Source organism: Schistosoma haematobium, chromosome 5, assembly GCF_000699445.3.
Source record: "Schistosoma haematobium chromosome 5, whole genome shotgun sequence".
Taxonomy (NCBI): Eukaryota; Metazoa; Platyhelminthes; class Trematoda; order Strigeidida; family Schistosomatidae; genus Schistosoma; species Schistosoma haematobium.
In genome coordinates, this window is record NC_067200.1 from 6,945,971 (window position 1) to 6,971,787 (window position 25,817).

Consider the following 25,817-nt stretch of genomic DNA (forward strand, 5'->3'; position numbering starts at 1 on the left):
ATACTTTCTGCTCCAAGTCAAGCACTGTATTTAGGGGGCTATATTGACCTCTTTCAGAGTGTTGAGCCAAGTGACAAAGAATCTATTCAACACAACGGAGAGATATATTTTTGGGGTGTCAGTGGACAACCTAGGTTTCGATGTACATGATTACTATTCTTGGAAGTTCAATGATAACTAAATTGTATCACTAGAAGTCGACATCTGTAAGGTGGAAAACTCTGAAGAAACATCATTTCACTGCCCCTGATGGGACAGTGTTTTGCTGCTCATATCATTAAAGGTTGATGATCCATGGATAACGTTAAGGTTAGCGCCATCTTGATACACCGGTATGGACGATGGAGTAACAATGAACCATGTCCATTTATCATCTTCGAGGCTGTAAATGTACTAGCTTAGAAAATTCACAATGGCCGTTGAATATTTCACGAAAAAAATGCAGTGGTATGACTTAAAAGTAAGATCATAACGATTAGATAGTCACATTGAGGCTAGTCAACCGCTTTTAGTTAGCATGAATATTACAACCAATACTGACACTAGACATTGATCCCACACACAAACAAAATATGCTATGTTGACCAGATTGTCTAAAATAACTGGTTTCAAAGGGGAAACTCGGCATATTTCGAACACTGTATGGTAACCTCTGACGACAACTTTTTAACTTGTATGACATTAATAATTGGTGTAAAATGACAGTAGAATAACAGTGAAGCCAAGATTAAATTATCCTTCAAGCTGAGAAGATTTGTTTCCGAATTTTGAATGTTGTGGTCAATAAAAGCCGATGCACGAAGACTATCTATACGACATGGCTCAACTATGAAGGTGAAATGAAAAATATGATTATTCCATCTGTCTATTAAAGCAACTGTCCTTTCGATAGAATTTTATTTGTCCTTCACGGGCTCTTATTAAAAAGGAAGCTCTGACGCTTATAGGTCCGGTCAGGGTGGGTATTGGGAATTATGATATAATATTATTTTTGGGGTTATTACTATGGAGTGATAAGGCATTTGAATCGTTAATGATAACTGGGCCATAAGTCATCCACTGAATTAAGTTTTCTTTTAAAAGTGATTTTAAACTTCAAAGATATTTAAGTAACGCTTGTAACAAATGACCAATATGGTATATATCAGTAACAATCCCGGAGATAAGTGATTGATTTGAAAGTGTTTTGAATGGAGAATGGTGAACTGGACTGATAGCATGTGTTATTTCTCCATCAGTATGATAAATCGATGATGATGGTGACATGTTATCAATATTAAAGACATTAGATCCATCTTCTACTCTTGATGATGGTGAAAACGGTACCCCATGATCATATGACTGAGGTGAGTACAAATCATTTGTTGAACGGTTCGCAAACTGTGGATGGACTGGTAAACAGTGAGTTTTAGAACTATCCAACGTGTTACACTGTGAAGTCGAACTGATGCCTCTTCCTAGTGGTAACATCAAAGAACTAGGATGATTACCTGAGCCTGAAATAACTTCATTCGAGAAATAGCTACACAACTCTTTATCACCGTCAAACAATTTTTCCATCAGGAAAGGAACTTTAGTGAACGGAGACCGATAAGAATGAGGTGAGTTATTCGATGGACGTGGTTTACTAGCAGCACTTCCACCACCTACTAATTCCGACGATATGTCAGCTGAACGTGTTGTACCAACGTCCAATGCTGCAGCCCCACGCGTGACCATAAGGTGGACAGTTACTTCAGTCAATCAACGTTGGTCACCGGTTAGTCGATGTGACCTACACAACACCATACCAGAAACGTGTGTAGAAGATAATCCATTATTCGCTGAATAAATCCAGAAGTCAGATCTTCCTGAGAGCTGATAACAGCATCATGTCCATCACACCACTACACTGACTCGTCCCATAGTAAAAACCATCAATATGATGTTACCTACTTCTGGAAAACACATTTAGGCTGGAGGTGGAACGATGCATTTAATCTGAATGACAGACATAAGTCACACAAAAATAACCACACCTGCATAGCTGAGCTATGCCATCCGATTGAGTTAATTAACTCTTCCCCCCTCATTATTAGCATTCTCTCCGTGTTAGATATTGAATATCAAGTTTCCCAGTTATTTCATGTTAAGCTTTCAGGATTGTAGGGTTAGGGCTCCTACCACCACATATCTCAAATGATAGAGGAAGGGCAGGAAAAAGAAGAGGCCATGGAAATCTATTTCGGGATAGTTTTCTTCCAGCAGCCTCTTCTAGACTAAGAACTAGACCCAGATACAAATCCACAAAATCGGCTTCTCATTTATGACTTTGATCGAGACGATGTACTAAAGGCCCTTGGCATTGTGGACACGAAAAAATCAACAGTGCTGGATGAAATACGACCTTGGCACTTGAAACGCACCACACAATACGTTCCTGCATCGCTGAATATGATATCGAATATGTCACTTGGCAAAGGTAATTTATCGATAAACTGTAAGGATGCAATTGACACTCCACTTCTCAGGACAGAATCAAGACAACTTCCACCAAACTACAGATCCATCAGTCTCACCAGCGTCGTAGTTGAAATACCGGAAACAATGATCGAAAAAGCCTTAATAACATTCATGGAAACCAACAAGTTGTTGAAAAGCGGACAACATGGTTCCAGGAAAGGATTGTTCTGCACAACAAACTTCGTTACTGAAGGAAAGCAATAGATAGAGGCGTTAGATAATGGAAAAGTAGTGGACACTGTCCATATCGACTTCAGCAAAGCATTGAACAAGGTGTTGAAAAGCAGACTCCTCCCAAGTTTAATCTGAATCCGAATCTCATAGCAAGTAGTGATCATGCTGTTTAGAGCTGGTGGCTTAATATACGATCGGGTTAAATCTCGCCCGAATGTATGGAGAGAAGACACATCAGTCATTTAGGAGTGAGCCACAAAAAGGGCTAGTCATTAGATACTAGCTCATCAGTTGAAACAGCGTGGTCCATATTTACAGGCTGATTTATTCCAGTTACGTCCTTGTTTATACCATGCTTAGTACCACGTAAACAAAATATCTGTCCACTACGGATAACAAAACAAGTCAAGCAACTTCTTAGATGCAAAAAAACGATGAAATATGTTCATTTTTAAAGTCTTGGAACAGTACAGGTTCAGTCGTTGTAAGTTTAGGAATCATCGTAAACCGTTGATACGTAAGACAAGATATTCATATGAAAAACAGTTAAGGAGGTAAAAAATGGACCGAAAAGGTTAGTCTCATACATAAAGAGGCCAGCTCAGAGAAACAAAGGAATCCACCACTTTTGGTAACAGAAAATACGTTGATATTGGCAAGAGATCATACCGGAAAGCTTGAAGCTTCAACATGATATTTTAGTAAAGCGTTTTCTACCATTAATCGTGACCTAGGCGGCTCCTCGATGGATCCTGTAGTTATTGACAAGGGAACTGTCTTCAAATTCCTTCGAGTAGGCATAATGTTCCTGTCTAGATTCATTGGTGGACCTATATCCATGCTCTTTTATATGTCTTTGTGGCAATCCAGACTTCTTAGACTGAAAAGACGTAATAACCAGTCTAGTGTATAAAGCGGGGAGAAGAAACTTACTTCATAACTATCGATGCATTAGTCTAACCATTGTGGTTGTCACACTAATGAAAAAGGTTATTTGGATGGCAATTTCGAATTATATTTGAAGAGCATAGGCCATTATCCAGGGAACAATGTGGTTTTTAATAAAAACCCATCATGCCTGACAAATTCGCTTATTGGAAGAGATTGAGCTTCAGCAAAAGATATAAATAATGCTGTGGATGTGGCTTTCATAAGTCTGAGTAAGAAATTTGACAAGATCTTTCATTCGGGTCCTAAATTAAAACTGGAAAGTTTTGAAATCCATTATGAAATCATAGACTGAATAAGCGGCTTTCTCAATGGTGGGAAACAGTGGATAAGGATAAATGGAGCTCTCTCAGCGTCGGAATCTGCAAAAAGTAGAGTTTCTTAAGATATAAACCTTGGTCCTCTTCTTTCCTTACTCTACGTAAGTAAATTACCAACTCTAGCAGTCATCCGTTCTACTCTTTGCCGATGACATTGAAAATTCGGTGACCTCTGAAGAGGATGTCAAATAGAATAATATTACAGGATGATCTAAATTCAATGGCTGCATTAACAGATAGGTGGTCAGTAGAACTAAATTCTAACAAGAGTGTGGTAATGTAATTAAAAATAACTATGACGGTTCATAAAACTACACAATATGTGGAGTCGTATTACCTTAATTAATGAACTATTAAGATCTAGGAGTCATAAAAAGTAGTAACTTCAAAACTATAAGTAACTGTAGGGCTCCTTCTGCAAAAGACTTCGGTAAGATAGTCAATCTGAGATATAGATTGTCTTCCTACGCTCACCACTCAGACTCATGTTTCCAATATTATGCTGGATTAGCTATTCTACTAAGACAACCTATAACATGCTAACTCGGACTTTTACACTAGGATTGCGTGGCTGACATCGGATGGACAAAAAAAAGAAAAGAAAAAAGACAATAAAAGATATAGTCACTAGTATTCTTAACACTACACCCTCTATATACACACCCTTCTAATAAACCGCTTCCCTTGTACCAACCTTGACTTCCTTTACTTCATGTGAGCTTACTCCAACTTGTTAAACATCACAACTCATTGTTCTTTATTAGTACATTCTCTAATATGGAGCCTCTGACTTCACTTCACTCTAACAAGACATAATATGAATTTATTCGAATTTATTCTACCTCTGTCCGTACTACTACACAATGTTAAGCAACCTTTGGCGTTCATATCCAAGTGCCTTGCTGCTCTTCTGTTTCTCTTTTTTCTTTTTCAGAATCTTGCTCTGAGAGCACAGCTATGAAACTTCTGACGTTTGGAGCAAACTTGACGTACGCGTCCTCTCAAGGTCATAGTTTACAGCAAGCGCTCTACGATTTCACTTTATAACAACTATAAACTTAATAAGTTGGGAAGCATTTTGCGAACCAACAAATGTTGTAATTTGTAGATCATGCCTGTAAAAACGGTGTGTACCTGCACATGCAGAAATATATTATATTATTATATCTTATGTGCTATTTTCAAGTATTTTCAGATCTTGGACGAAGAAATGTTTAGGGTATTGTACCCGACTTTCGTCAGTCCTCATTTGTAATATGGGATTCAAGCAACCAGTCCTTGTTTCAAATGTGAGGCAGATATGATAGAACGAGAGAAACAACGGTGTGTCAACATGGTAAAGGGTTTCTCTGGCCTGTCCTTTGAAGAAAGACTGAGACACCTGAAATTGTTTCTGCTATATTACCGCAGAGTTATTTTCTGACAACCAGAGCAACCATTTATTTAGGTACATGGAATGTTCGTACAATGTGGGACACCGGGAGAGCCTTCCAAATCGCTGCGGAAATGAGGAGTTACAACCTAGAGGTGCTTGGGATCAGTGAAACACATTGGACACAAGTTGGACAACAACGACTAACTACAGGAGAGTTCCTGTTATACTCCGGCCATGAAGAAGAAAATGCACCACATACACAAGGAGTTGCATTGATGCTGTCCAAACGAGCACAAAACGCACTTATAGGATGGGAATCTCATGGACCAAGGATCATCAAAGCCTCCTTCAAAACAAAGAAAGAAGGCATTTCAATGTACATCATCCAATGCTATGCGCCTACCAACGACTACAATGAAGACGCTAAAGATCAATTCTACGATAGGCTGCAGTCAATCATCGAGAAGTGCACAACAAAGGACCTGACCATTCTGACGGGAGATTTCAATGCCAAGGATGGAGTGGACAACACTGGATATGAAGACATCATGGAACGACACGGACTAGGAGAAAGAAACGAAAATGGTGAGAGATTTGCAAACCTATGTGTCTTCAATAAACTGGTCATAGGCGGCACCATATTCCCACATAAGCGCATTCACAAAGCCACATGGACTTCACCGGATCACACTACGCATAACCAAATCGACCATATCTGCATCAACAAAACGTTCAGGAGGAATATAGAGGACGTGAGAACCAAGAGAGGAGCTGATATAGCATCAGATCATTACTTGCTGGTCGCCAAGATGAAATTGAAACTCAAGAAGCACTGGACAATGGGGCGGACAATATCACAAAAGTTCAATACGGCCTTTCTTCAGGATACTAATAAACTCAACGAATTCGAGACAGACCTCAGCAGCAAGTTCCAGGCCTTTCATGATCTACTCAATGGAGAAGGAACTACTGTGGAGAGCAACTAGAAGGGGATCAAAGAGGCAATCACTTCAACATGTCATGAGGTCCTGGGTCACAAGAAGCACCATCACAAGGAATGGATCACTGTTGATACACTGGATAAGATTCAAGAAAGGAGGAACAAGAAGGCAGCAATCAATACCAGCCGAACAAGAGTAGAGAAAGCCAAGGTACAAGCTGAATACACAAAAGTAAACAAACAAGTGAAGAGGAGCATCAGAACCGACAAACGTAAATATGTGGAAGATCTAACATTGACGGAAAAGGCTGCAAGAGAAGGAAACATGAGAGAACTGTATGACACGACAAAGAAACTCTCTGGAAATCGCCGCAAACCAGAACGACCAGTGAAAAGCAACGAAGGCGAGGTAATCACCAACAACGAAACAGGTGGGTAGAACACTTCAAAGAACTCTTGAATCGACCAGCCCCAGTGAACACACACCCAGTATCGAAGCAGCACCCACGGACCTCCCAATTAATGTTGGCCCACCAACAATTGAAGAAATCAGCATGGCCATCAGACAAATCAAGAGTGGCAGAGCAGCAGGACCAGACAACATCCCAGCAGAGGCGCTAAAAGCAGACGTAGCGGCAACTGCAAGGATACTCCACATTCTCTTCAATAAGATTTGGGATGAGGAACAAGTACCAACAAACTGGAAAGAAGGACTCCTGATCAAAATACCAAAGAAAGGCGATCTCAGCAAGTGTGATAACTACAGGGGCATCACTCTTCTCTCAATACCGGGAAAAGTCTTCAACAGGGTATTGTTAAACAGGATGAAGGACTGCGTAGACGCCCAACTTCGTGACCAACAGGCAGGATTCCGTAAGGGTAGATCGTGTACAGACCGAATCGCAACTCTACGTATCATTGTGGAACAATCACTTGAATGGAATTCATTACTCTACATCAACTTCATTGACTACGAAAATGCATTTGATAGCGTTGACAGAACAACACTGTAGAAGCTTCTTTGACACTACGGCGTGCCTCAGAAGATAGTCAACATCATACAGAATTCCTATGATGGATTAAACTGCAAAATCGTGCATAGAGGACAATTGTCAAAGTCGTTCGAAGTAAAGACCGGTGTGAGACAAGGTTGCTTACTCTCACCCTTCCTCTTTCTCCTGATGATCGACCGGATAACGAAGACATCAACATCTTTAGGGAAACACGGGATACAGTGGACTTCTAGGATTCAGTTAGACGATCTAGACTTCGCAGATGATCTGGCCCTTCTATCCCAAACGCAACAACAAATGCAAGAGAAAACGACCAGTGTGGCAGCAGCCTCAGCAGCAGTAGGTCTCAATATACACAAAGGGAAAAGCAAGGTTCTTCGATACAACACAGCATGCACCAACCCAATCACAATTGACGGAGAAGATTTGGAAGATGTAAAAACCTTTACATATTTGGGCAGCATCATTGGTGAACAGGGTGGATCTGATGCAGATATGAAGGCGCGGATCGGCAAAGCAAGAGCAGCATATTTACAACTGAGGAACATCTGGAACTCAAAGCAACTCTCTGTCAATCAACACCAAGGACAGGATTTTCAATACAAATGTCAAGACAGTTCTACTGTATGGGGCAGAAACCTGGAGAACTACGGAAGCCATCATCCAGAAGATACAGGTGTTTATTAACAGTTGTCCGTTGGCCAGACACTATTAGCAACAACCTACTGTGGGAAAGAACAAACCAGATCCCAACGAAGGAAGAAATCAGGAAGAAGCTCTGGAAATGGATAGGACACACATTGAGGAAAGTACCCAACTGCGTCACAAGACAAGCCCTCACATGGAATCGTCAAGGCCAATAGGGGGTGAAGAGGAAGACCAAAGAACACATTACGCCGAGAAATGGAAATAGACATGAGAGGAATGAACAAGAATTGGATGGGACAAGAAAAGAAGGCCCAGGACAAAGTGGGTTGGAGAATGCTGGTCGGCGGCCTATGCTCCATTAGGAGTAAGAGGGGAAAGTAAGTAAGTAAGTATATTACCGCAGATTACAGGGTGATCTTATATTGGCTTACCGTATAGTGAACGATAACCTTCGTACTAATGTCTTATCTTTTCCTTCCTTCTAAAACTGATCATTCGGATGGATAGTCTAAGGAAATTTGAAAACTGGGATCGAAATTCCATTTATCGCAACGAGTGATGAATTACTAGAATTCCCTACCAGAACACGTGATATCAATGCACTCTATTGACATATTCAGAACAATCTTGGACATTCACGGTGTTGAAAACTGCAAGGATCAATATAGGTCGACAGACCCCTATCCGTACAACTGAAAACCGATTGGGGACTCAAGATAAGGTATTGGACATTTTGACCTGTCCGGGAAAATCCAAATGAGCGGTACCAGACACTTCCTAGGATGCAAATGTGCATAGAATAGAGTGATAATGACCATCAAATGTTTTTATGTATGTTAATATGTGAGTTAAATCCGAAATAGTGTGGGTTTAGTTTATGTATCTTATAAAATGCATATACTCTAAACATTCTCACTTACTGCAGTAATTATAATTAGTACATACCATGTACATATTTATATTTATATATTGTAACACATTTAGAATCCTACACAGTCAGTTTCTAGTTTTAATTGCCCAGTTTCCCTCATTTCACTCGACCTGTAATAACCATCTCAGTGAGTATCTGTGATCATCTTGTTCCATTTTGAATGCCATATTTATGGTTTCAATACTGTTTGTTTACAAAAGACGTTTAGTTAATTCGTAGTAAAAATATCCCACCATCACAGTTAATCTTGTTTAGATTTTGAAGCAATGTTTAATACTAATCGTGGAGAAAATAGTCAGTAATTTGTGTTTGGGCACGAATGTGCATCATTTCAAGTTCTCACTTCACATAAACAAAACAGGATAAATGTTTGGTGAGATAGAAACAGAAGTGTAACCACTACGACCAACTCATATGCAAAGCTTAGTGTGAGTGTGTTTGTAAATCAAGTGTGAAGTGATACAAATAGTTGTCATTAAGCCCGTAAACTGCAAATGTCTAATAAGGTGACGAATAAGTTGGCCACCTTGATTATTTTCCAGCCGGTAGTATCATCTAGGGTTTCCATCTGACCACTTAAACTTTCCAGATGCTGCTACTCTAAATAACGTGCATCGTGAAAGGTGGTGTCTCGGTGTATTTAATACTTTTCAAACAATCAGTTCAATAGAAATATGCAGCCTTGTCTAATGGGTTCGTGTAAATCTTACACGACTTATCGAATAGGTTGTAAATTTCTATGTGCATCATAAACCACGCGAACTATAAAACTATGTGAATAGTTCGATATTGTATTCTTTTTATTACTACAGGTTATTACAATTCATTCATCGGGTACATATCTCTTATTTAACCAGGTTAAATCAACTCATTTTCCAGGCACGTAGATGTAAAATTTATTCCAACCATCGATGTTTTTGATGCTATCCATCCACCTTAAACAAATAGCTGCATCGAGGCTCGAACCTAGGATTGTCTGAAAGTTGCATGTTTTAACTAATAAACCACCAGTCTACACATTCGTATACTTGACTCTAATCCACACTTTAGTTTAAAACGGTAGGGACAATAGCGGATCGCTGAACTCTGAATCGACAGATCGGAATTGGAACCTACTACTTAGTGACTGAATGTTGAATGTATTAACCAAAAACTTACCGTTTAGTCGGACAACCAGACTGTTTCACTTATTTTAGCCAAACTGTCGTAGACTGCTTGCTAATGAACATAATCTAAACTTAAGGTTCAACTGGTGTCTCGTGACCGTCGCTGATACCTTTACGTGGTGGTCGGGCTTGCCTATCGTAATGAATCAGTCAAGCTACACTGGTTGGAACAATCGTTTTTCAAGGTCTTACCATGTCAGACAGGTCGATTAAAGAGCGGTAAGACTAAAAGCAGCAAACCCAAGTTCCGAGAGCGAAGTCGTACTGCTGACTGTACAGAGGTGTGACAGCAGTAGGGTGTTTCCTTCAGACAACCATCGTAACAGCGATGCTGCCTTCCCACAAGAAAGGGTGGAGTTAGAAAAGGTCAGCCCTTAAATGCACACCTCGCCTTGTCCCACGGATTTCCGTCTCTGGTGATAAGGTCTCAACACGTACAGAGCTAACACGTAAGCTACTAACTAAAAGGTTATGTGTGACCGGTCTCGAGCAGTTGTCCCTTGGGTACTGCGGTCACGCACTAAGACCATCTTTGATTCATTTTCCTTTTCAGGTAGCTCTAGAAGAACCGTTCCACGGTGTTGGCATTCGGGAAGTGATAACCTCCCTCACAACTGTAATAGCACTCATGGTCATTGTGTTCATAAACGATCTCTTTCAATTCCTATTATTCCTCCTACCTCAACTTTCAACTCTAATCTTCCTCTTTTGGCTTCCTCCTCAAGTGTATCCATGGCTAACAACTGTAATTCTCAAAACACTGTCCAAGGTCTACTGAAACCTCGCTACAAACAACAAATTAGAACCTTCAACGTACGCATTCTAGTTCAAATCGGCCTCCTTGACTAAAGCACTAGAATCTCGTACGACTGATGTATGCTGTCTCCGAAACACACATAAAGGATCCTAGTGTAGTCATTCACTTGATCTCACCTCGGCAAAACGGAGAACCGAAGAGATACACCCTCCGTGTATCTGGTGGCCCGGTGGCTAGTTCTCATGGACTGGCATGTGTAGGCATAGCACCGAGTACGAGGGCAGAACAAGTACTATTGGAATGGATCCCTGGTAACAGTCGCCTGTGTGCTGTTCAGCTAAACGACTCCGTAAGATCTCGAAAGGATAGGGACACATGTCGTTGCCTTTTCGACGTTTCTGCGTACGCTCCCACTGACTGCAGCCCAGATGAAGTGAAAGATGACTTTTAAAGAAAGCTTTCTGAACTTCATAAAGCTAAACACTCAGACATATTACTCGTAGGGGGTGACTTTAATGCCCAGATAGATAGTTTAGACTAAACAGAAAGGCATTTAGGTGGGTATTTTAGTATTCCGGCTCAGCGAACAGATAATGGTGATCGTCTGTTGCAACTGTGCTCAAACAATCGTTTATTTTTAGCAAACACAAATTTTAAGCATAAGGAGAGACATCGACTCACATGGCAATCCCCTACACCAAACCAACGATATACTCAAACAGAGCATATTGACACCAGTCATCGTTGGAGAGGCTCGATAAAAGACTGCCGATCGTTGTGAAGTACATAATTAGACTCTGATCATGCTCTAATACGAGTACACATTTACCTGCGCCTCACCGGACGCATTAAAATCACATTAAGATTATTATTATTATTATTATTATTATTATTATTATTATTATTATTATTAGCTTTATTCAATATTATATTATTGGTACAATATAGAATTCTCAGCACAAAGTATTTCAACAAGTTTCCGTTTCTTTCTTCTTGGTCGGTCCTGGCGATAAATATCGAGTGATCGCCAGTTAGATGTTAGCAGTTCAGTAAATGAACATCTGACTAATGTGCATTCTTTTCGTTGTATAATTACCAGCAACCATATTGTCTCTTATTGAGTTTTTTGTAACTTTGACAACGAAAGGTTGTACACTTTTCAGAAACGCAGCAGAATAGGTTATGCGATTAATAGACATAATGATATATTAAAACAAACAAAAATAGATAACTTGTTGAAATATCTAGATGGCAGGAACAGGTAGCCCAGATGCTCAAGCAGACCTATTAAAGTTGAACTCAGTAACGAGAAAGCCGGAAGTAGATTCCAGGAACAACTGATGTCACTTTTAGGTAGTTTTGAAGACGAGGCTGATTTAGATGTTGCTTGGAAAGATATACAAACAGCTGTGGAAACAACAGTGACATATATTAGTGATTTCGACCACAAGGTCACGAAAAACCCGTGGATTTCTGCTAAGTCTATTGCACTGATGGATTCTCGTAAACTCACCCCGTCAGGCTCTCAGCACGATGAAGAGCGTAAACAAATCAGATCTAGGTTAAGCAAAAGTCTAAGGAACGACCGTGAGCAGTGGTGGGCAACGAAAGCAAAAGAAATGAAAAAGGCGGCTACTATAGGGAACACAAGACAGTTTTTCAGACTAATAAAAGAAACTGGAATTAATAAGTCAAGTGTAAGTGAAACTATTTCGGAAAAAGACAACACTTATCTGCTCTCAGCCCAGACGTCTAGAATGATGAGCGGAACACTTTAGGGAACAGTTTAGTTGGCCTTCAGCTACTCTAAAACTACCCACCATTCTCAAACAGCCTGGGTGGAACATTGAAGTAGGCCCCTCGACTCTAATTGAAGTCTTAAAAAAGCCATAACTAATCTGAAACAAGGAAGAGCAGCTGGTCCAGATGGATTGTCTCCAGAGGTCTGTAAGGACGGTGGCCCAATTTTAGTGATTAGGTTGACTAATATTTTAGTTAAAATCTGGGAGTTAGACGTCATCCCATCTGACTGGTCTCAATCACTGATCGCCCCAATATATAAAAGAGGGTCAAAATCATCCCGTAACAACCATAGAGGGATTAGTTTAACTAATATAGTATCTAAAATACCAGCCTCGATAATTATCGGACGCCTAACTAAGACTCGTGAACTGCGGACACGAGAGAATCAAGCTGGCTTCAGACCTGGTCGTAGATGCATCGATCACATATTCACCATTCGTCAGGTCCTAGAACACAGGTATGACTATTGGCGTCCGACAATGATAGTTTTTCTTGACTTAAAAGCAGCATTTGACTCGGTAGACCTCGAGATTCTGTGGCAGTGTCTGTCATTGAAAGGCGTACCCCAGAAGTACATAAACCTTGTGAAGCCTCTTTACTAGAACACTACTAGTCGAGTCAGAGCTTATGGCGAACTGTCATCTGCTTTTGCAACCTCAAGTGGTATCCGTCAAGACTTTCCACTTTCTCCATTTTTGTTTAACTTCATCATAGACCTATTGATGGAAATAACATTCTCGTCTACTGAATTCTCGGGTATTGATCTCCTTCCAGGAGGTACACTTATAGACTTAGAATACGCAGATAATATAGTCCTGTTTAGTGAAGACAATGATAAAATGCAGAGTCTTTCGGTAGCATTGAGCAACAATGTCAGAATGTTTGGAATGCGCTTCTCCACCTCTAAATGCAAGTTGTTGCTTCAGGACTGGGCTGCGTCAACACCTAAACTAATTATAGGGAATGAAGTAGCCGGACGCGTTGACAACTTCACTTTTCTTGGAAGTCTGATCAGCCCAAATGAGTTGGTGTCTGACGAAATCCCTACACGGATTCGAAAAGCTCGTTTGGCTTTTGCCAACTTACGTCACCTATGGCGAAGGCAAGATATCCGTCTATCAATTAAGAGACGAGTATACTGTGCAGCAGTTTGTTCTATTCTGCCTTACTACTGCGAAGAGCGGCCATTAAGAGTCGAAGATACTCTTAAGCTACTAGTATTTGACCACAGATGCCTTAGAAATATTGCTCGCATCCGCTGGGATCACCGGATAAGTAATAGCGAGGTTAGACGCAGGGTATGAGGGAATGATGGTAAACCAGTTGATGAGGTTGTGAATCTTCATCGACTGAGATGGTTGGGCCACGTGTTACGTATGCCTGGACACCGATTACCACGAAGTGCAATGCTAACCGGTATAGGGGATGGTTGGAAGAAAGTTAGGGGCGGTCAAGCCGAAACGTGGCATCAGTGCTTGAAGTCATTAACTTTTAGTCTGAGCCATGTTAGTAGATGCAGACTACTTGGTTGGGGTCCGTATGACTATCGTAACCAATGGTTGGAGACTCTTGGTGACATGGCTGAGAATTGATCACAATGGCGTCGGTGTATACACTCTCTATCTTCCCTTAAACTAAGAGATTAAAATCGCTTCATATCTTTCTTTCTACGAACTAATTCTTTCTTCATGTACTATGTCCTTATTGCAATCTTTCTTTTATATATTACCACCTCTGAATTAACTACTTTTATTAATCCGGTGTACATCTTGTTGTGTTAATGAGGTATGGCAACTTGGACCGATGTGTATATGTGCCTGTTCCTACGTTGTGGCTGAATGTCTTAGTGTCTCGTGACTCATTTTTTGGTCTACATTTTTTCGGAAGGGTGGGAGGAATAGATATTTCTAAAAGCTGCATATGATAGATGATGAGCATAATGAGACGAAACACCAAACAATTTGAAGTTAGGCGTCTTGCTTTCGGGAAGTGAAAGTAGTTGAGAATATCATGTATCTAAATGAATTCGAGTGGTTTTTACTGAGATAGTCACAAAACGGATGACTTGTTGATGTCATTAAAAAAAAATCAATAAAGTTCAGAGTTCGGAGGTAGAATTATTTTACTCAAGGCTTGTAATAATAATTGTGGATCACATGCTTTAACTCGCATAGTAATCTGTTTACATAACATATATATATATATATATATATATATATATATATATATATATATATATATATATATATATATACAAGTGGTAATATCTCTTTATGCGTAATCAATTTTAAAACACATGATATCTAGAATTTAGACGTTTTAGTCGATTATTTTATCACCTTTTTTGAAGAGAATCTTGAACGTAATATCTTTTTTTTCAGGATGAATAGTCATTCGTACAGTAGACATTGGAATGGGGTCGGTGACCCTGTACATCCGTTATCACGTACTGGACATTCAGCAGTATCCCATGGACGGTACATCTATGTTTTAAATGGTTACGGCCCTTCAGATGATAAAGTAAGCTGTAGCTCTGTTTATTTGTTTGACTGGATTTATTAGAATCAAATTGATTCGCTGAGTATTCGAATTTTTGTGACCAATTGTTTGATGTTCGGCACGCAAATAGCAGTGGTAATAGTCGATCGATATAGGTTTCATGGTTGTCGAGATTGATTGCGAGTGCATTTTTGTAGCGTTGAGGAGTGAAGTATGTTTGATTTCAGCAGAGAATATATTTTGTCCTCGTACCTGTTTTTGATTGACCGTACCAAATATTCCGGCTTTGTTTTATCTAATCTTGGGTTTATTCAATTTGTTTATTTATTCTCTGAGGAAGTGGCTTACACTAAGTCACGAAACATCAGAAAATTTAAAAAATCGATTTTTTCTACTCAGAATATTACACATATATTACTTTAATGAATAACAATCTACCCAATGCTCACTTTGAAACTATCAAGTCTAACCTTGGTAATGACGCCTGTTCTCAAAAACGTTTACACAGTAGATGAAGGAGTTTAGGTGGATGGGAAAAAGAGAAAACTAAAGGAAGCTAACCATATCACATAAGTTGCCCCTAATCAGTTGTTTATTTTTCTTAGGAGGTTGGTTTTGAAATGAAAGTGATCAGTGAGGTTATGGGGAAGTAATATAGGTGGTTCATAAGATATACTATTATCCGATAGTTAAGATGAAAAGTCAGTCAGTCAGCTACAACGTAGGACTAGGCACATATATGCATCGGTGGTTATATTCAAAAGCTCAATTTAACAAAGCTTTATCCGTTCACAACGGCCCTAGCTTTTGTTTAAACTAGACATTAACCCATTAATTCATGAGGAAACTATAACAGACGTAATGAAAGTATTAGTAATCAAGTATAGATAAGTTATATTCAGAAATCCCTAACTTTCGTACTGCTGAGTTATTACTTTAGGCAATTTCGGTTTTATTTGAGTGCAGGAAATTAGTATTATATTTTGCGGTAGTTTGTGTCAATGAACAGAAATGTGCTCACAATAACAATAACTTGATTGGCATAGTTCTTGAACTCATAGATGTCATAGTTGTTCAACAATTCAGCGGAGGATTAAAGGGAAATTTGGGGAAGACCGAGGATGGTATTTTTTGTTAAATGTATGTCAACTGTATATTTTCACCTTACATATATTTCTGAAAGCAAACATGCCTAGTAATCTTTTTTGTGCTAACCTCACCTTTCGAACTCCATGCGGCATTTAATTTCATCAACTGCAGTGTTTTGGGAATGTTAAACCATATTGAGTTTGAATGGAAGTCCTAGTCACAAATCAATCGAGATGAAAATCTTGGTTTCCTTAGCTAATCAAATGTTTTTTGATAAAGATATAGATTTTCGTAATGATGGAGAACCCTTTCAGTGAGGTAGTGATTTAATAAGATGGACGGATTTTTATTCAGTTCGGTAATTCAAGTCACTTACTTCCAAGTACAATAAACTTTATCAAGTTATTTGGTGATGTTTAGTTTTATCATCGTATTTATCATGCTGTCAAATATTAAAATTTGTGTGATTCAAATTACGTTTCATACAGATCGGTTGCCTAATTCGGCGATTGTATTTTCAATAATCAGTCTTTTCTTTTCAATTTCATAATCTAGTCCTGCTTTGTAGAAAATTATACACAATGGTTTAAAAATTCTTGACTCAACTGAACTGTACATTAATGTATGCTGAAAGAGTGAATGTAGAGTTTTGTCATTTACGTAATATTATGTAGTTTATAGTGCGTGGCAACAAACATATATGTACTTTTATTTATTTTGCAATGTATACCATCTTAGTTTGGGCAAATATTTATTTGGTATCAGAAAGGGTTTTGTGGAGATTTTACTTACTTACTTTACTTACACCTGTTACTCCTCGTGAAGGAGCATAGGTCGCTCACCAGCATTCTCCATCCAACCCTGTCCTGGGCAATCCTTTCCAGCTCCTTCCAGTTGTAATTCATCCTTTTCATATCTGCTTCTATTATCCGACGTAACGTGTTCTTTGGCCTTCCTCTTTTCCGCTTCCCTTCAGGATTCCAAGTTAGAGCTTGCCTCGTGATGCAGTTTGACGATTTGCGTAATGTATGTCCTATCCATTTCCATCGTCTTTTCCTAATTTCCTCTTCAGCTGGAAGTTGGTTTGTTCTCTCCCACAGAAGGCTATTGCTGATGGTATCCGGCCAATGGATGTTGAGTATCTTGCGTAGACAGCTATTTATAAATACTTGTACTTTCTTGATTGTGGTTGTTGTAGTTCTCCAAGTTTCAGCTCCATACAGTAGAATTGCCTTGACGTTCGTATTGAAGATTCTCACTTTGATATTGGTTGAAAGTTGTTTTGAGTTCCATATGTTCTTCAATTGTAGGAATGCGGCCCTTGCTTTGCCAATCCTCGCCTTTACGTCTGCATCTGAACCTCCATGTCTATCGACGATGCTTCCCAGATATGTGAAGGATTCTACATCTTCCAGAGTTTCGCCATCAAGGGTGATTGGATTGCTGTTCTCCGCTTTGAATTTGAGGACCTTGGTTTTCCCTTTGTGTATACTGAGGCCTACTGATGCAGAGACTGCTGCTACATTGGCTGTCTTTATCTGAATCTGTTCACGTGTACGTGATAGGAGGGCTAGGTCATCTGCGAAGTCCAGATCGTCTAATTGGTTCTGAGCTGTCCATTGTATTCCGTGTTTTCCTTCAGATGTCGAGGTCTTCATAATCCAGTCGACCACCAGAAGAAAGAGGAAGGGAGAGAGTAAACAGCCTTGTCTGACTCCGGTCCTTACTTGGAATGCATCTGTCAGCTGTCCTCCATGCACTACTTTGCACTGTAGTCCGTCGTATGAGTTCCGGATAATATTGACAATCTTCTCAGGAACTCCGTAGTGTCGAAGAAGTTTCCATAATGTCCTCCTATCTACACTGTCGAATGCCTTTTCATAATCAATGAAGTTGATGTATAGTGACGAGTTCCACTCAACTGATTGTTCGACGATGATCCGTAGTGTTGCAATTTGGTCTGTGCACGACCGATCCTTTCGGAATCCAGCTTGTTGATCTCGAAGTTGGGCATCTACTGCATCCTTCATCCGGTTCAGCAACACTCTGTTGAAGACTTTCCCTGGTATTGACAGTAGTGTAATGCCTCTGTAGTTTTCACATTTGCTCAGATCTCCTTTCTTTGGAATCTTGATGAGGTGTCCTTCTTTCCAGTCCATTGGCACTTGTTCCTCCTCCCAAATCTTTTTGAATAGAGGGTAAAGCATGCTTGTGGTTACTTCGACGTCTGATTTCAGTGCTTCAGCTGGTATGTTGTCGGGTCCTGCTGCTTTCCCGTTCTTGATTTGTCTGACGGCCATTCTAATTTCTTCCGTCGTTGGTGGGTTGACATCTATAGGAAGATCTGTGTGTGCTACTTCGATGTTCGGTGGATTCATTGGAGCCGGCCTATTCAGGAGTTCCTCGAAGTATTCTACCCATCTGTTTCGCTGTTGTTGAATTTCAGTGATTGGCTTGCCTTCTTTGTCTTTGACCGGCCTCTCTGGTTTACTGTATTTCCCTGATAGTTTCTTCGTTGTATCGTAGAGCTGTTTCATATTTCCTTCTCTAGCAGCTTTTTCTGCCGTCGTTGCTAATTCTTCCACGTATTTCTTCCTGTCGGCTCTAATGCTCCTCTTCACTTGCTTGTTTGCTTCTATGTATTCAGCTTGTGCTTGGACTTTCTCTGCTCGTGTTCGGCTGTTGTTAATTGCTGTCTTCTTGTTCTTCCTTTCTTTGATCTTGTCCAGTGTTTCTATAGAGATCCATTCCTTATGATGGTGTTTCTTTAGGCCCAGAACCTCTTGACACGTTGAAGTCAATGTTTCTTTGATGCCTTTCCAGTTGTCCTCCATGGTAGTTTCTTCTTCCTTCAGTAGATCTTGAAAGGCTTGGAATCTGTTGTTGAGAGCTATCTTGAATTCATTGAGTTTGTCAGTATCTCGAAGGAAGGCTGTATTGAACCTTTGTAGTGCTGTTTGTCCACTTGTCCAGTTCTTTTTAGCTTCAGTTTTAAATTGGCTACAACTAGGTGGTGATCTGAAGCTACGTCAGCTCCTCTCCTGGTTCTCACATCTTCCATTGTCCTTCGGAATTTTTGTTGATGCAAATATGGTCTATCTGGTTCTCTGTAGTGTGGTCCGGTGAGATCCATGTAGCCTTGTGTATACGTTTGTGTGGAAATATTGTGCCTCCTATGACTAATTTGTTGAATGCACACAAATTTGCAAATCTTTCTCCATTTTCGTTCCTCTCTCCCAGTCCATGTCGTCCCATAATATCTTCATATCCAGTGTTGTCTATTCCGACCTTGGCATTTAGATCTCCCATCAGAATGGTGAGGTCCTTTCTTGAGCATTTCTCTATGATTGACTGCAGCCGCTCGTAGAATTGATCTTTAATGTCGTCGTTGCTACCATTGGTGGGTGCATAACATTGGATAATATTCATTAAGATCCCCTCCTTCTTTGTTTTGAATGATGCTTTGATGATTCTGGATCCGTGGGATTCCCATCCTACAAGTGCATTTCGTGCTACTTTGGACAGCATTAGAGCAACTCCCTGAGTGTGTGGAGCATTTTCCTCTTCGTGACCGGAGTATAGCAGCATCTCTCCCGTAGCTAGCCTTTTCTGTCCAGCTTGGGTCCAGTGGGTTTCGCTGATTCCCAGTACTGCTAAGTTGTATCTCCTCATTTCCGTTGCAAGTTGACTGGTCTTCCCGGTTTCCCACATTGTTCTAACGTTCCATGTACCTATAAAAATTTTTGCTCTGGTTGTTAGAAGGTGCATCGGCCTCGTGGCTTCAGAACGAACTCGGCTTTCACCATGAAGCGTCATAATTCTTCTAAGTGAAGACCTTCTAACTCTCAGGGCAGAGTTAAAATGGTTTGAATTATTCTTTCTGGTAAGCGTTTTTTTAGCGAGTTAGTTTTCTACGGGATGGGGACGCTAACCCCATGCCCAACCCTCCTCCTTTACCCGGGCTTGGGACCGGCAGTAACTCTAGAAGAGCTACAGGCGGAGATTTTAGTAATTTCAATAGTTGGGGTCATGAGTCAATTACAGATAGACCACCATAGAAAACCTGGAAGCACTGGACGGCCGTTTCGTTCTATTGTGTGTCTGTTATAACCCAAAGCTGCCAATCAGAAGCAGCGAATTATCGATAGGATCAAGGACGCGTAAAACACGTGCGAGCAGCCTAGAGTTCTGATTGGTTCTGCTTTCCACCTAGCCCAGCCAGTTAAGTCCAGAACACAAGTCTCAGCTTCTGCAATATGTATCATATTTCAAACATACTGAGTTTATGCACCAATCATACAGACTACAACGCAGCATAAAATAGAAAATAACATTTGTACAAAATTTGGCCAAACGTGGCTGTGAATGTGTGAGGCAGTGACTAATAGACAGGGCATAATTCAAGAATGGTAAAACGTATAATAATGGCTCATAGGTCAAAATAAAGTTTATAATGAGAGGAATATGAATGTGAATAGTTGAGGTAGTTAACAATTATACGATAAAAATATGCGTTTAGTATTGGTCCATAAATGGATTCCAAAGTTGCCATTCATTATGTTTATCGGGACCTAACAGTGTCACTCAGTTTTGTGGATTAGTTGGAGTTAGACATTAACACCGTTGGATGCAGGCTCAGTGGTCTAGTGGTTAAGTGCTCGCGCGCAAGACCAGTAGGTCCTGGGTCCGAACCTCGAGTTGCGGGGTTGTAGATGCGTACTGCTGAGGAGTCCCACAATAGGACGAAACGGCCATCCAGTGCTTCCATGTTTTCCATGGTGGTCTAGCTTCAGTTGACTCATGATCTCAACTATTGGAATATTTATCTGTCAAGTGGGAGATGTAAATGTGTGTGGTCAGTGTGTTTGCTTGTTTACTTGCATCCCTCTAATATATATATATATATATATATATATATATATAATCTCCGAAATTTTCTGGTGCTTTTGAGGGTGGGGACAGTTCTCTCTATTCTAGGTGTTCTCATATGCCCATGGATTTAGAACCTTTGCTTGGGAAGCCGTTCTCACTGGTGTCACCTGGCTGCGATGTTTTTTTTAACGAAAGTAAGAGGACAAAAAAGCAAACATATAGCTCTTAAGCACGGTTTTTGGAACCAGAAAACCTTGATTCGAAATTAATGATGAACATGAGTTTCAATTTCCTGTAGTATATAAACCTACTTTTTTTGTCATCGGCTAACATGAAACGGCATCTCTTGACTTTGTTACACTACCGTATAGATTAAACTCTGGGATATACTGCTTTAAGTTAACAGCTTGATTTGGTTTGGCGATCCGATCAATATCTCAGGCCCCATATTTATATAAAAAATATTTGTTTAACGATGTATACTGTTTTTGAACCAGTCAGTTAGTCAGTAACAACGTAGAGCTTCGTACGCACGTACATCAGTTCAAGTTGTCATACCACATTAGCACAGAGATGCAGTAGTCGATTCAAATCCCATAGTGGTAGAGGTAGTAAGAGTATAAGCAGTAATCGGGAAGATTAGGGTTTGGAGATATTATTTAAAGAGTATAATCCAGTGAAATAAATTTGGAAAGAGAAAAAAGAAACAAGGAGGAATCAGGACATTTAAATTTGGGAGAACACAAAGAGTGTATGTACCTGCGCCATTGCAAACGATTTTGAGCCATGTCATTCAGGGTCTCTAACCATCGGTTATTATTGTCTCGCGGATCCCCAACCAGGTAGTCTACACCTATCAACATGACTCAGTCCACTTGTCAGTGACTTCATGGACTTGTGCCATATTTTGGTCTGGCCGCCCCTAGCTTTCTTCCAACCTACTCCCATACCACTGAACATCGTACGTCGAGGCAGTCGGTCGTTGGGCATACGTAACACGTGTCCCAGCCATCTCAACTGATAAAGTTTCACTAGTTCATCAATTGATTTGCCATCGTTACCTAGTACCAGAGAGTTCTATTAGATTTTATATGAAATAAATAATCACTACTTATTTGATTCATATTACTTTCTTTGTGTGTGTTATTCTTTATTCTATTTTCAAAATAAATAAAATATTTAGATGATACTTTTTGAACGAATCGGTTTAACACGATATGATATTATAACAAATTGTATAGAATGTTTACCTATACATTGGGATATTAAATCATTACAAGATCATATGTTCAATGAATTAATTCTATTAACATCTGGTAATAGTGCTGTATTATGTCCAGAATTATTAAATAGAAATAATGAAAAACAATCAGCTTGTATTTATACATTTGGAGGTTTTTCACTACTAGGTAATATTCATTTAAATGCATTATGTCGATATGAATTAACTCATACTAATCTACCAAAATATATAACTAATGCTAATACTAATACTAATACTAATACTACTGCTACTACTACTACTACTACTACTACTACTACTAATAATAATAATAATAATAATAATAATAATAATAATAATAATAATATAACATCCACTGGTTTAAGACCACATTGTTGCCATGCATCTGTAATTAGTGGACATGGTATTTTAAGTTATTTAGCATGTTTACCACAAGATATAACTGGACATCAATCTATTAATTTAACAATGTTAAAATCATTACAAAGACGATTCAATTATGATTATTCAAGTAATATACAATTAAGAAAAAATACTAATAAACATTGTAATAATCTTTTACCATCACCACGTGATAAATTTTGTATGGAATATTATAATGGTAAACTTTATCTATTTGGTGGTTATGGTCCACAATTTAAACCATTATCTCTATGGCCAAATCAATTTTATCAATGGCCATATTTATATGATCCAAATGATAATCAAAGTTGGATTATATGTGATAATAATGGTGGATGGAATAATCAATTAATTATTTATGATATTCATCAAAATCAATGGAATTTAATTCATCAATTAAATGTCATTGGGAAATTTCCAACACCACGTGCAGCTCATTGTTCTATTATATTACCTAATCATGGTTGGTTCATTATATTTGGTGGTCGTGGTCCATATACTAATAATCATAATCATATAAATACATCACAACACTTATCAGATTATCGTATGGGTAGATTAAATGATATGTATTGTTTTAATATTAATTTAATGGAATGGACTAAAATTTTAACACCATTAGATATACCAAATATAATAAGTAATCATTATATTAAACAACCAACAATATCATGTATATGGCCATGTGGTCGATCTTGGATGAATATGATCGCTATCAATGAATCATTATCTATACAGAACGATTCTTCTTCTTCGTCTTCTTGTTGTTGTTGTTCTTCTTCTTCTAAATATAAACCAATGAATGAAATGAACATTCAATTATTTCTACATGGTGGTTATTCTAATGATGAAAAATCATTGAATGATGCTTATTTAATAAATATTCATTTATGTAAACAATATAAACAATTAAAAGCTGAAATTATTCATTCTACAAAAGAGGTCAATATTATATCTAATAATAATAATAATAATGATAATAATGACAATGCTTCTTATTTAATGGATTTAAATAAACAACAAAATTATTATATTGAATCATTGAATCCAATGAATAATGATACGGATTCAAATAAACCAACTCTAATAAATGGTTATATATGTTCACAACAACAATCAATGGATGATAAGAAATATATTAATTTAAATGTGAATTCATTTGGAGAAATTTTATTCAATGAACAATTGTATATAGATTTAATTCAATTGTATTATTCAATAGATTCAAATTTGATGACTGAATTATTTGAAGCCAATAATCATACTACTTATAATAATAATAGTAGTAGTAATATGTTAGATAATTTGAATTTATTTTTACATGATTTCAATTATCATTTATATATGTATCAAAATTCATCTTTTACAGTACATAATCATTATAATTATCAACCTGATAAATGTATAAATCCTAAAGAAACATTATATCGTATTGCTTTATTACATACTATATTTGTACAATATTTAAATGAAAATTATTGTTTATATACTATCAATAAACAAAAAGATAAAGATTCAAAGATGAACTCTACTACTACTACGGTTACTAGGACCAATCAACTTATTGAAGATTTGAATAATATATGTGATAATTATCAATCTGATTTAGAATTTACTCAAAATTCAATATTTTCTACATTAATAAGTATGTTTCTTAAATTTATGTTACCATGGCAAATCATTCAAATGATGTTACAAGAAAAAAATAGTTGGTTAACAAATGAATATCGTTTAGAATTAATACATAAATTAATACCACAATGCAATATGTATAAAAAACAACATTTAAAAAATTCTTCATCATTATCCATATATCAATTAGATGTAAATAATCCATTCATTCTTAATAAATTATTATTATTAATGACACCAAATCAAATACATAATCCAATAAATTATTCTACATATAGTGATGATCGTTTATTATCATATATACAACAAACAATCATGTCAATAATAAAATGTTATCATAGTCAATCACCATTTTATATTGATATTAGAAATACTCCTATGAATGAGAAATTCTTTTCTTCATCATCATCATCATCATTTATTATGATGAAAATATTTAATAAACCAATTCATCGTCATTGGCATACTGTAACATTAGGTTTAGATAGACGTGTATATGTTATTGGTGGAGCTGGTCAAAAAGCATTAGATATACCATTGGAATGTTATAATTTAAATGGACCAATTCAATTAACTATACAATGTTCTATAAAAATAACTAAACTTATTTTATCTAAATTTTTATATACCATAGAATATGGTTTATTAACAATGAATAAGAATCATAATGATAATAATCACAGTATGAATAATGATGATGATAATAATAGTACTACAATCTTTCCATATTCTTGTCATTTAAATAAAAATAAATTAAAAATGGATTATTTAAAGAATTTAGATGAAAATTTAAAAAATCTTTTAAATTATCATGTGAAATACTTATTAGAAGAATGGTTATTATAATGCAGAAATATTATTTCGTTCAAATGAACTGTGAATATAACATGTAGATATTGGAAGTAACATTGATATATTTCAGTAGTATATTGTTATTTAAATCATTTAATGTACATATTTGAAATAAACAAGAATTGGATAGAACTAGAAAAGAAGGCTCAGGATAGAGTGAGTTGAAGAATGATGATCGGCAGCCTATACTCCATCTAGGAGTAATAGGCATAAGTAAGTAACATATTTGTAGTTTCATCAACTACAGCATGGATTTGTGATAATTCTTTTATTCCAAATAAAATGTTCATCAATTAAAATGGAGTATATCATTGAATTAAGTTGCTTGACCTTGTGTTTGTTACTAGCAGTTTGACATTGTACAATGCTTGTATTATTCATAAATATACAACTTATCATTTTTATGTTTTCTTGTTTATACATTTTGGAATCTGTATGTATCTTGTTTGTTTAATCTGTCAATATTTAAATTGTTTGTGGATAGTAAAATCAACTCGATTTGATTGGGAATAACATGACTGCCTAACTTATATCGAGGTCTGTTAGCTGGACATAGATTGGATTAAATCATGCTCAGTGCACGCTGATTGGATAAGAATTAGCCAATCAGCGTTAGTCAATACTTAGTGAACACTCTAGAAATTTCATGTG

The 25,817-nt window shown here is 37.8% G+C and overlaps 2 protein-coding genes across 3 annotated transcripts; one reads left to right on the forward strand and one right to left on the reverse strand.

Annotated features, from left to right (window-relative positions):
- Positions 1-1,095: 1,095 nt before the first annotated feature.
- Positions 1,096-1,719, reverse strand: MS3_00009058 (uncharacterized protein; the record flags this gene model as incomplete). The annotated part of the gene is made up of 1 exon (XM_012940236.1): positions 1,096-1,719. The coding sequence occupies one exon, from the start codon at positions 1,717-1,719 to the stop codon at positions 1,096-1,098; it is 624 nt and encodes a 207-aa protein (XP_012795690.1).
- Positions 1,720-8,654: 6,935 nt separating this feature from the next.
- On the forward strand, positions 8,655-25,570 carry MS3_00009059 (uncharacterized protein). 2 transcript variants are annotated; one of them, XM_051217396.1, is made up of 3 exons: positions 8,655-8,751; positions 14,959-15,097; positions 22,221-25,570. In XM_051217396.1, coding segments are annotated over exons 1-3 (3,081 nt in total). In that variant the 5' UTR covers positions 8,655-8,749; the 3' UTR covers positions 25,161-25,570. The 2 variants fall into 2 exon arrangements, with proteins under 2 accessions (XP_051064790.1, XP_051064791.1); XM_051217395.1 differs by having other exon boundaries at positions 8,664-8,763.
- Positions 25,571-25,817: the final 247 nt, after the last annotated feature.